This window comes from Bufo bufo, chromosome 6 (assembly GCF_905171765.1).
Source record: "Bufo bufo chromosome 6, aBufBuf1.1, whole genome shotgun sequence".
Taxonomy (NCBI): Eukaryota; Metazoa; Chordata; class Amphibia; order Anura; family Bufonidae; genus Bufo; species Bufo bufo.
In genome coordinates, this window is record NC_053394.1 from 135,857,289 (window position 1) to 135,869,467 (window position 12,179).

A 12,179-nucleotide genomic window follows, 5' to 3' on the forward strand; every position below is an offset into this window, starting at 1 on the left:
ATCCTAAGGATAGGCTATTAAAGGGGTTATCCAAGACTATAAAAATGTCCCCTCATATGCTGGGCCCCTCACATTGAATATACTTACCTGGCTCCCCGCACCGACGCTGCTGTTTCTCCCCGTGCGCGCAAGAAAACATCCCGTGTCGGAGGAAGCAGCCAATGGAAGACGGGGATGAGCCTCCCTAGTGTCACCCGTGATGCTCGCCCCCCCGCCACCGCCTGCCATTGGCTGCCCCTTCCCCCCGACACCGGATGTTTTCATCCACGCATGGGGAGAAGCTGCAGCGGCAGTGCGGGGACCAGTAGTGGCGCAGGGAGCGGGGCCAGGCATATGGGGGACATTTTTAATAATTTTGGATAACCCCTTTAACCCTTTCAAGACCCTAGAATTTTTATTTATTTATTTTTCTCTTCTTTTACTCGCAGTCCTCCCGGAGTGATAATTATTTTATGTTTACATTCACATAGCCATATGAGGACTTGCTTTTTGTGAGAAAAGTTGCATTTTATAATGACAATGTTTAATATTGCATAGTATGTAGTGGGACGCTGGAAAGAATTCCAAATGGGATGAAATTGCAAAAAAAAAACAACTTCTACCATAGGTTTATAGATGGTTTTTATGGCGTTCCCTATACAATAAAACTGCCAATTACTTTCATTCTCAGGGTTGGTACAATTACAGCGATACCACATTTGTATAGTTTTTGGGGGGTTTTAATACTTGAAAAAAAAAAAACTTTGAATAAAAAAAAAACTGATTTTTGCTTTGTATCACTTTTTTTATTTTTATTTTTTTAATAACACTAATATTACATCCCCTTAGAGGACTTGAACCTGCAATAGTCCAGCTATGGGTTACGGCTGGCACAGGCAGGCTACGTTTGTATTCAGGCATATTACCTATATTCATTGGTGGTGCAGTGGCCACAGTCCCTCCCCTCCTCCTCCTAGTCTGTTCTCATTGGTGGTGCAGTGGCCACAGTCCCTCCCCTCCTCCTCCTAGTCTGTTCTCATTGGTGGTGCAGTGGCCACAGCCCCTCCTCTCCTCCTCCTAGTCTGTTCTCATTGGTGGTGCAGTGGCCACAGTCCCTCCCCTCCTCCTCCTAGTCTGTTCTCATTGGTGGCGCAGTGGCCACAGTCCCTCCCCTCCTCCTCCTAGTCTGTTCTCATTGGTGGCGCAGTGGCCACAGTCCCTCCCCTCCTCCTCCTAGTCTGTTCTCATTGGTGGTCAGCGGCAGCCGCGCACAGTAGGGAGGGAGGGCTCCTCCTTCTCCACTGTGTCGGCTCAGGAGAACATGGTGCGCGCCGAGAGCGGTGCATGCCATGTTCTACTGCGATGTAAACGGAATCTCTATCGTTGGCCAAATTTATATGGTTTATATTGCATATCGTCTATATCGCCCACCCCTAAGTTCCGGCAACGGAACTGCCTGCCGGAATCCTCTAACGCAAGTGTGAAAGTACCCTACGCAGTTCTGCCTTTTCAGATTTTCGGCGGTCTGCAGTTTCTGTCACTCATCCTACAGCTGAAACGCGTGGGATATTCTGCATTTTTCAGTTTATATTTCCAGTATTGTGTGGGTGATGCTGTAAAAAGACATCTTGATATGAGTCGGTGCAGACCATGGGTTGTTGCCCTCCCTCCCCCGACACACAGCAACAGTGGCCATCTGATGGGTGAAATTTCCCCCCGTAGCTTTGATAGAACTTTACAGACTTCTGGTTTCCTGTCATACTGCGCCCCTTCTGTCCCTGCATTAGTATCCTTCTTCTTTTAATTGGAATACGTAGTGCAGGATCGGCAGGGGCGGAGCAGAACACAGGGAAGCCTTGCTTTAGGCCCCGCCTCCACAGCCCGCTCACACTGCCTATGTGTTGCTCTCTTGTCATGTGGATCGTTGCTGACTGATCTTCCTTCCTGCAGGTTTTGGAGAATTACTCCGATGCACCGATGACCCCGAAACAGATCCTGAATGTGATTGAGGCTGAAGGGCTGAAAGAGACAAAGTAAGCCACAGGGGGCAGGAAAGTGAGGTCATGGAGGGGCTGTGGGGGAGGGGGGTTACTCACTTGTAAGGAGTTTCTTTCGTGTCTGTTGTCTGCTGCTGATTTATTTTTTGACTTTCAGGATGAATCATACAATTTAAGTGATTGTTACTTTTCCCTTCTTTTGTTTCCTTTTTCTTATCGCTCATCTTTGTCCATGGAATCTGTAGGAGGTAAGCCTGTGTGATGGGGGAGGGGCAGTTATGGGGATGGTCTGAGATGTAAAGGCGGTTATTCATATTCAATAGTTATCAGCTGATTGATCGTTTGGCCGACAGCGGTCTCTCCCGACTTGTATACATACATACATACGCACGCACATGTAAGGGAGAGAAGAGAGCGCCCCTGACGGACACTTCTCTACCAGGGGAACAAAAGGATCGGGCAAAAGTATCAGTTTCGTTGATCCATCATCTGTCAGGAGCCCCCCATTTATGTTAGTCTGTCAGCTGAACCCACCGTTCTCGGCAGGTTTGGACGACAATACACTAATGTGTATGAGGGCCTTTAAGATCTCATCCAGTCTTATGTCCGTATACCTCTTAATCGTTAAATAGCTACAAATTCTGTAACTCTTTATCCCCTTCACAACATCTGCCGCACATGTACTGCAGATTTTGGAACTTTAAAGGCGGTGGGAGCCACAGCTGCCTGGTTTCTGCTGTCTCACACAGCAGACACCCACGGCTAATAACTGCCATCGGCCACGATGCTGATTGCAGACATTTAACCCCTCACCGCATCTGAGTTGCAGTCCCCGAGCCTGAATGGCTTCCCCGCACTGAGGTTGGGGAAGCCGTTCATTGGTTGTGGTAGGCAGGAGACTACTAGGCCTATCACAGGTATATTCCAATGAAGCAGTGCTGCGTAAGGATGTACTGAATTGTGCTATACATTATAGTATTAAATCATCTAAAGATCAAATAAAAAGTTTTTAAACATATAAAAATTCATATCGCCTCACCTGTAATATATATAAAAAAAATAATAATAATTTGCATAGCTGTGTCCCAAAACGTCCATACTATTTAAAGGGATTCTGTCACCTCGTTTTAGGTTATAGAGATGCGGACATGCACGGCTAGATCGCCGCTAGCATGTCCGCAATATACCGGTCCTATAGGGCTGTGTGCTTTTATTTAGTTTATAAAATGATTTTAGAGATATGTAAATGAGCCTGGTAAGGAGCCCAAGGGACTGTACTAACCTTCCTGGAGCCCAGCCACGCCCCCTGTGAAGGAGCCCAGCACCGCCTGTATCCAGGAATCTCCTCCTTTCTTCACAGTTAGATTGCTGTAATCTCGCAATGCGCAGTTCCTTCCCTGAGGCTGATGCCAGCACAGGGAAGGAACACTATACCGGCACTGCGCATTGCGAGATTACAGCAATCTAACTGTGAAGAAAGGAGGAGATTCCTGGACACAGGCGGTGCTGGGCTCCTTCACAGGGGGCGTGGCTGGGCTCCAGGAAGATTAGTGCAGCCCCTTGGGCTCCTTACCAGGCTCATTTACATATCTATAAAAAAAATATTTAAGCACAATAAAGGGACACAGCCCTATAGAACCGGTATATTGCGGACATGCTAGCGGTGATCTAGCCGTGCATGTCTGCAGCTCTATAACCTAAAACGAGGTGACAGAATCCCTTCAAATGTTTTTATACCATACGGTTAATGCCATAACAAAATTGCCGTTTTCGGTATCTTCACATCGCCAAAAAATGTAATAAACAAACAGTGATCAAAAGGTCATACACACACCACACCAAAATGGTATCGCCAGAAAGTACACATCATCCTACGAAAAATACGCCGTCACACAGCACCATAGAATTTTTTCCAAAGTTTTTCTTTATATTGGAGGCCGATCAATCTACAGACCTAATGCTTCCCACCTCTGAGGGAGAGATGTTGTGTTGCCGATAGAGCGTTGTTTGTACTGGATACAGTTGTAGCAAACCTTCAGCTGTGGAAAGTATCATGTCTATACAAGTTTTTAGTTTCTTACAGTAAACAAGAATGTTTCCATCCTCTGACAACAAGCAGGGGTGTAGACTTGGAATTCAAAGTAAAAAATTGAAAAGTCTAGAACTTCCCAATAGGGGTCAAACATGAGATAAACCAGAACAGTCTTCACAACCACCATCTAACATGTCTTCTTGCTTCACAGCGGGTCCTCCCCTTTGGCGTGTCTGAACGCCATGTTACATTCCAACTCCAGGACTCGAGAAGCCATGTTTTACAAGCTCCCGGGCCGCATCAGCCTCTTTACTATGAAGGTTAGTGAGGTCACTAGTGGTTATAAGGATGGATTTACTACTTAACAGGACCTAATAGATGCCAGATAATCCGATATTCTGGATTTCTAAACTGCGGGGAAATAGTTTCTGGTTTGTTTTCGGAGCTCCGTTTTTTTTAGTCCAAAAATCTTTAACACCATAACATTTCTTTGTCGTGATCAGAGAGCTGATTTTCTGATGCAGAGCTCCAAATCCCTGCATTAAAATACACAAGTGTGCCTTTGGTCACCACTAGAGGGAGCTCCAGGAATTTATACCTCTAGAGCAGGGATGCCCAACCTGCGGCCCTCCAGCTGTTGTAAAACTACAACTCCCACCATGCTCGGCTGTAGGCTGATAGCTGTAAGCTGTCAGGCATGCTGGGAATTGTAGTTTTGCAACAGCTGGAGGGCCGCAGGTTGGGCATCCCTGCTCTAGAGTTTGGCAGAAACTGTATAAGGGTGAATGTACACGACCGTATAAATGGATCAGCATCCGTTCCGCAATTTTGCGCAATGGGGTGTCGACCCATTAATTTCAATGGGGCCGCAAAAGATGCGGACAGACACCGTGTGCTGTCCGCATCCGTTGTTTCGGTCCGCGGCTCCGCAAAAAAATATACAGCATGTCCTATTCTTGTCCGCAACCGCGCCGGCCATGTGCGGATCGCAAAACACTTACGGTTGTGTGAATGTAGCCTAAGTCTGTAAGCAGTGAGCTCCCCCTGTTGATAGTTAGACTCTGTAACCTGTAACTACCTCTGTGAATTGGTTAAAGGGGTGTCTCCATTACAGCAACCTATCCCCTGTCTGCAGTGTCTGATCAGTGGGAGTTCGACCTCTTGGAACGGCGGACATGCATCCATTCAACTCTGTGGGATTGTCAGATATAGCAGAGTACAAGTGCTCGGCTTTTTCCGACAACCCCATAGTTGAATGGAGCAGCAGTGCACGTGTGATTGTCTACGGCTTCATTAAAACGGGGGAACACGAGCCTCCATTCTAGTGATCGGCAGGGACCTCTGCTGACCAGACACTTATCCACTATCCTGTGTACAGGGGGTAAGATGTGGTACCGGACAACCCCTTTCAAGGCATTAGGAGGTCTGTATTTGAATAAAGGAGCTGTGACTCCTAGGTTAGGCCCCATTCACACGTCCGCAATTTAGTTCCGCATTTTGCAGAACGGAATTGCGGACCCATTAATTTCTATGGGGTCCGCAATTCAGTTCCCGAAAAAAATAGAACATGTCCTATTCTTGTCCGCAATTGCGGACAAGAATAGGCATATTCTATTAGTGTCGGCAATGTGCGGTCTGCAAAATGCGGAACGCACGTTGCCGGGGTCCGCAAAACACGCTACGGACGTGTGACTGGAGCCTTACTGTTAAATGAGTAAGAAAGGGACTGGTAAGCATATGGTTAATGTGACCCAAAGCCTTAGTTTGCTCGGCTGGGTTTTGGTCCAGTTGCACCAGCTTCACCCCTCTTGTCTCTCATGAAGCTGCTCCTGGTTTAGTTTTGTGGAGTCGTTTCCGTGTTTGTGCAGTCTTTCACGCGTCTGTGTATTGTCCGGCAGAAGAACGCAGTGCAGTGGTCTCGTGTGGTGTCGCTGCCTGACGATGGAGACGCAGAGGACACCGCAGATGAGGAGGGAAGCCAGTGGACCGAGGACAGCTCAGTGGCTGCAGGTGAGACAGACGGCAGGAGATGGCACCATGATGCTTTGCCACTTGCCATGGCATGTCTCTCAGCTGTAGGCTTCTCTGCTCATTAGCCACATGTGTGAATGGAACTGATGACCCCTCTGAGTAATTGACACTCCGTCTTCTAGTGATTGGGGTGATGTTAAAGGGGCCATAAGCCTTCCAATAAATAAACCGTATTTCTGGTTTGCATCATTTTCCAGTGCAGCCTGCGGGTAAGGGGGCCTTCACATTTGGAGTAAAAATATCTGCAGTGGTCGTTCCACAAGTGAAGTTGCCGCTGCAGGTTTCGGTGCAGAATTACATATATCAATGAAGTCTGTATGAAAATTCCATATACAAAATCTGGAAAACCTTAAAGGTCATCTGTCAGTAGATTTGCATGTGCGCTTGGCAGCTGTAGGCATCTGTGTTGGTCCCAGGTTCATTTGTGCCCGCATTGCTGAGAAAAAATATTTTTAGTTCGTCCAAATGAGGCTCTAGGAGCAACGGGGGTGTTGCCGTTACACCTAAAGGCTCTGCTCTCTCTGCACTTTAATTATCAGGATCAGGCAGAGTAAAGTGATCACACCTGGCCCTGTCAATTAAAGTGCCGAAGATGCGACATAGAGAGCAGAGCCTCCAGGTGTAACGGCAACGCCCCCGTCGTTCCTAGAGGCTCATTTGCATTTTTCTCAGCAATGCGGGCACATAGGAACATTGGACCAACACTGATGCCTTCAGCTGCCAAGCGCCCATGTAACAGGTCAGCCAGTTTCACAGGTGCAAATCTGCTGACAGATGGACTTTAAACTCCATGTGGAATTTTCCTCCCTTTCCATAGGAACACATGGTCTACATTTCTACAGCGGATTTTTCAGCTATGGACATACAAACCTTCGCCTCCCCTACATATTTTATGTATACACTGACATAGGTGCCTTCATTCTTTACATTGCAGGCTGCATTCAGAGCTGGAAAACTGGCAGTATTAAATGTAATCCTATATAATAAAATCCCTCCGTGCCTGCGATGTGTCCGTGCGTGTGTGCTGAAGTTAAAAGCGCATGTGCGCCGGCCAATAGAATTGCAGCGCACCACACAGCCAACCAGACCTCCCACAGGCGCCGCCATTGCAGTCCTGTCAGACACAGATGCTGGTGCTGCCAGCAGTATTAGCCACCAGTTGCTGCCAGTGGTCTCAGCAACCAGTCACAGTGCCTGCAGTATCAGCCACCAGTCAGTGTCAGTCGTCTCAGCCATCACTCAGTGCCACCATTCACAGTGCCAGACGTCTCAGCACCACCGGTCAGTGCCAGCCTTCTCAGCAACTGGCTGCAGTCAACAGTCTCAGGCACAGCCACCAGTCACAGTGCCCGCTGTCTCGGCGCCACCAGTCACAGTGCCCTAGATAGATATAGAGTGTAAACGGCACCGCAGGTCCAAAGAGAATTGGGTGCCCGCGAATGTTGAAGCGATCCAATCTCCAAAAAAGGAATATTCCACGGCACTCCCAAAAATTTTAATAAATGTGACTTTTATTCACCAACGCAACGTTTCGGTCCACCCTTATTGATTTTTCCTTCTTTTTGTGTCGCAGCAGAAACGTCAAGCAGTGCGTCCTGTTCTCAAGAGTCACATGTCCGAGAAACCAGGTCCCTAGTACAGGTCAGTATTCGATTCTTCTTAAAGTGAACCTGACGCAATGAACACGGTGTCTGAGCTGATGGCAGCACATTATAGAGCAGGAGGAGCTGAGCAGATTGATATACCGGTTTGTGGGAACAGATTCAGTAAAACTTGTGTCTCATTCATTTAAATTCCTGCTCATTCAGGGCTTTGAAGTCCAGGAGGCGGTCCTATCAGTGACTGACAGCCTTCCCTCGATGACTGTGTATACAGATACAGCTGTCAATCACTGATGGGACCGCCTCCTGGACTTCAAAGCCCTGAATGAGCAGGAATTTAAATGAATGAGATACAAGTTTTACTGAATCTGTTCCCACAAACCTGTATATCAATCTGCTCAGCTCCTCCTGCTCTATAGCATGCTGCTGGAAGATTACACTGCATGGGACAGGTTCCCTTTAAAGAAATTGTACATTGTCATGAAATACTGCCCCATAGGTAACAATACCAGCAGAGTGTGAAGTGTTTGGGTACATGTCTTGCATGATCTTTGTGTTTTTAGATGAATAAGCAGAAGAGAAGAAGTGGGGTGCTGCTGCCTCGGGTTGTCCTTACACCTCTTAAAGTAAACGGGGCTCATCTGCCCTCCACTTCAGGTGAGGAGTTGTTGCCTTGGACATTCACACAATGGGACTGATCTACCTATCCCGTAGACAATGTAGACTTGGGCAGTCTAATTTGATGCATCTTTAATCACCCCGGCTGATAGATTTGGTGCATGATTAGACACTCTTGGCTAACTCCACCTATTGGATGTTTTATTTTGTGGCAGCATTTTGGTACACGTAGCTGCAAGGCAATGTGGATTATTCATTTTGATTCTTATGTTTCATGAATAGGTCTAAAACTTGATGTAACATCTGCCAGGAATGTGCCAAATTGACTCAATTTATGACAAAAATCTAGATGCAATCACATTAGTAAGTGTGGGCCAATAGGCTTGTGGTAATCAGTGTGCCATTAGCCGCCCTCCCCCTAGTGGTGGCTGCTGGTAGAATTTTCTAATGTAATGGTCTGTACAGGGGGTTTGCAGCTCTGGATCTGAAAGTTTGCGGGAGTATAAAACTTAAAGGAATTTTGCCATATTACCTGTCAAAGAGCAATTCTGCAGGACGTTCTTCATGTAGCGTAACTGCTGGGTTCACCAGTTCACTGTGATTTTGGCTCCAGGTTTGTCAGTTCGCCGCGTAGAAAGTGAATCTTCCAGTAACAGTGCTTTGAGGGGCAGCCTAGCTTTTCACAGACGGTCAGCCTTAAGCGGCAACTCCACCCATCATCTGAGAAGCCTAAAGAACATCTCTGCTCCAGGTTCGTCCAATATGTTCCACCAGTCTGACGTGAAACCATACACAGTAATGTACACAGATTGTCATTGCTCACAATCAAAATACTGAATTTGACCTATCTGTATGATTTTGGCATGCGGGAGGAAACCGTAAAACCTGCAAATAGTAGGAGGCCAATCTCCATGCAGATGTTCAAACCCAGCACTGCAAGGCAATGATGCAAAGCTAATATTTCTCACATTTTGCCACTTCAGACAGGATTGTAGGCGCTGGGTACAGGTGGTAACAACAAACCTTCTACCAAAATGTATTGGGTTCGTAAACCGTTTTCTTTTTATAGGACAAGTGAGGAAGAAGGAGGAGGAGATTGACTTTGAGACTCCTGGTTCCATCCTGGTGAACACTAATCTTCGCGCCCTGATAAACGTGCGGATGTTCAATGCTCTCCCGGCGCACCTCCAGCAGCAGCTTCTACTATTCCTCCCAGACGTGGACAGACAGGTACGATACAGAGCAGATGAGGGGCGATAATTGTGAAATTAAATGGAATTCTGCAAATCCCTCACCGTTTTCAACATCTCTTCTTGTTGTCAGTGAATGGGAACCTTTATTAAAGGGATTCGGTCACCAGGATTATCCATATAGGGCCAATTACATGTTATTGAAGGTCTCCTACAGCATGTCAGAAATATACTGTCTGTCTAAAGTCTGTAAATTAGGACTGCTGTAGTTTTGCAGAAAAAACGAATTTTTCTGTATGCAAATGAACTGTGAAAGTGCCCAAGGGGCGGTTCTACCAGCGTAAAGGCGTTGTCCCACGAAAAATATTTTACCGTTTTTTAACCAGCCCCTGGATCTGAATACTTTTGTAATTGCATGTAATAAAACATTTGGCATAACCACTGAGTTATTCAATGAAATGTATCTGTACAGCGCCACCTGCTGTTTTTTTTTTTTTTTTTTTTGTATTTCTTTTTCCTGCTCACTGAGAACACCGCACATGCTCAGTTTCATCCTTCAACTGTCTCCTGAGCGGTGATGGGGAGAGCATGGACACGCCTCCTGAGCGGTGACTGGGAGAGCATGGACATGCCTCCTGAGCGGTGACGGGGAGAGCATGGACATGCCTCCTGAGCGGTGACGGGGAGAGCATGGACATGCCTCCTGAGCGGTGACGGGGAGAGCATGGACATGCCTCCTGAGCGGTGACGGGGAGAGCATGGACATGCCTCCTGAGCGGTGACGGGGAGAGCATGGACATGCCTCCTGAGCGGTGACGGGGAGAGCATGGACATGCCTCCTGAGCGGTGACGGGGAGAGCATGGACATGCCTCCTGAGCGGTGACGGGGAGAGCATGGACATGCCTCCTGAGCGGTGACGGGGAGAGCATGGACATGCCTCCTGAGCGGTGACGGGGAGAGCATGGACATGCCTCCTGAGCGGTGACGGGGAGAGCATGGACAAGCCTCCTGAGCGGTGACGGGGAGAGCATGGACACGCCTTCTGAGCGGTGACGGGGAGAGCATGGACACGCCTCCTGAGCGGTGACGGGGAGAGCATGGACACGCCTCCTGAGCGGTGACGGGGAGAGCATGGACACGCCTCCTGAGCGGTGGCGGGGAGAGCATGGACACGCCTCCTGAGCGGTGACGGGGAGAGCATGGACACGCCTCCTGAGCGGTGACGGGGAGAGCATGGACACGCCTCCTGAGCGGTGACGGGGAGAGCATGGACACGCCTCCTGAGCGGTGACGGGGAGAGCATGGACACTCCTCCTGAGCGGTGACGGGGAGAGCATGGACACGCCTCCTGAGCGGTGACGGGGAGAGCATGGACACGCCTCCTGAGCGGTGACGGGGAGAGCATGGACACGCCTCCTGAGCGGTGACGGGGAGAGCATGGACACGCCTCCTGAGCGGTGACGGGGAGAGCATGGACACGCCTCCTGAGCGGTGACGGGGAGAGCATGGACACGCCTCCTGAGCGGTGACGGGGAGAGCATGGACACGCCTCCTGAGCGGTGACGGGGAGAGCATGGACACGCCTCCTGAGCGGTCGGCTTGATATAAATGTAGCAGAGCAATGAACGGGGAGATCTCTGGATCCGTGTGAGGTACAGGGCTGGTTCTAGCTTTGTTAGAAACAGGTTGTCATGTAGTAGATTGTTTTATTTTTTAATGGGATAACCGCTTTAATTAACTGGTGCATGTACAGTTCTTTATATGAGGCTGATGCCAGCACATGAATGGGAGACCGCACGAGTGCTCAAGTAACGAGTAAACGCTCTTGTGTGAGATTACAGTGCAGCATCGGAATGACGTCGGAGGAGCTAGGAGGGGACTTGAGGACGAGGGGAGGTGCTGGGCTCCACTGACTGGTAGGACTGCCATTTGGGCTCTTTTCACAGTTCATTTGCATACATATAAAATAGTTTTTTCTACAAAACTGCAGCAGTCCTACTTTACACACTGGTATATTTCTGACATGCTGTAGGACAGTGTTCCTTAACTCTAGTCCTCAAGGCCCACCGAACGTTCATGATTTGAGAATATCCCTCAGAATGAATACCTGTGGTAAGTCCTGATGCACTGACACGAATTATATCACCTGCGCAATACTAAGGAAATCCTGAAAACATGACCGGCAGGTGGGCCCTGAGGACCGGAGTTGAGGAACCCTGCTGTAGGAAACCTCCAATAACATGTAATTGGCTCTATGGGGATAATTCTGGTGACAGAATCCCTTGTGATTACTTTCAGAAGCTGAAACACCTCCTGACCTAATACTTCTCACGGTTGAGGGCTTATTACAGTCTAGACCAGTGGCGTGGCGACCCTATGGCACGGGTGCCAGAGGCGGCACTCAGACCTCTCTCTCTCTGGGCACCCCCTCCCTGGATAAGGTCTATGGTATACCAATATGCCTTAGACTTTTCCTGCCATTCATCAGTGCAGGGTGCGCTATGGAAAGCACAGGCAGCGCACTGAATGTAGTAAGGTCATTATAGCGAAATAATAAAGTACATGGAAGATATACTATACTAGACTGTAGTATTCAGGGTAAATTGTCGTGTTGGCACTTCACAATAAATAAGTGGGTTGTAGGGTTGCAGTTGAGGCACTTGGTTTCTAAAAGGTTCCCCACCACTGGTCTAGACCATCCCGTCACTAATATATTGTAACTGTCCTAAT

The 12,179-nt window shown here is 48.2% G+C and overlaps 1 protein-coding gene across 4 annotated transcripts in view; it reads left to right on the forward strand.

Moving 5' to 3' along the window:
- The window catches only part of ASXL1 (ASXL transcriptional regulator 1), a 29,337-nt gene that overhangs the window by 10,376 nt on the left and 6,782 nt on the right, over positions 1-12,179 (forward strand). For 2 of the 4 annotated variants that reach the window (XM_040434656.1, XM_040434654.1), the window contains exons 2-8: positions 1,930-2,013; positions 4,218-4,328; positions 5,907-6,018; positions 7,613-7,680; positions 8,204-8,297; positions 8,872-9,009; positions 9,328-9,488. In XM_040434656.1, coding sequence (XP_040290590.1) covers positions 1,930-2,013; positions 4,218-4,328; positions 5,907-6,018; positions 7,613-7,680; positions 8,204-8,297; positions 8,872-9,009; positions 9,328-9,488 — 768 coding nt within the window. The remainder of the gene's footprint in view (positions 1-1,929; positions 2,014-4,217; positions 4,329-5,906; positions 6,019-7,612; positions 7,681-8,203; positions 8,298-8,871; positions 9,010-9,327; positions 9,489-12,179) is intronic. The other 2 variants (XM_040434655.1, XM_040434657.1) reach the window with 2 other exon arrangements.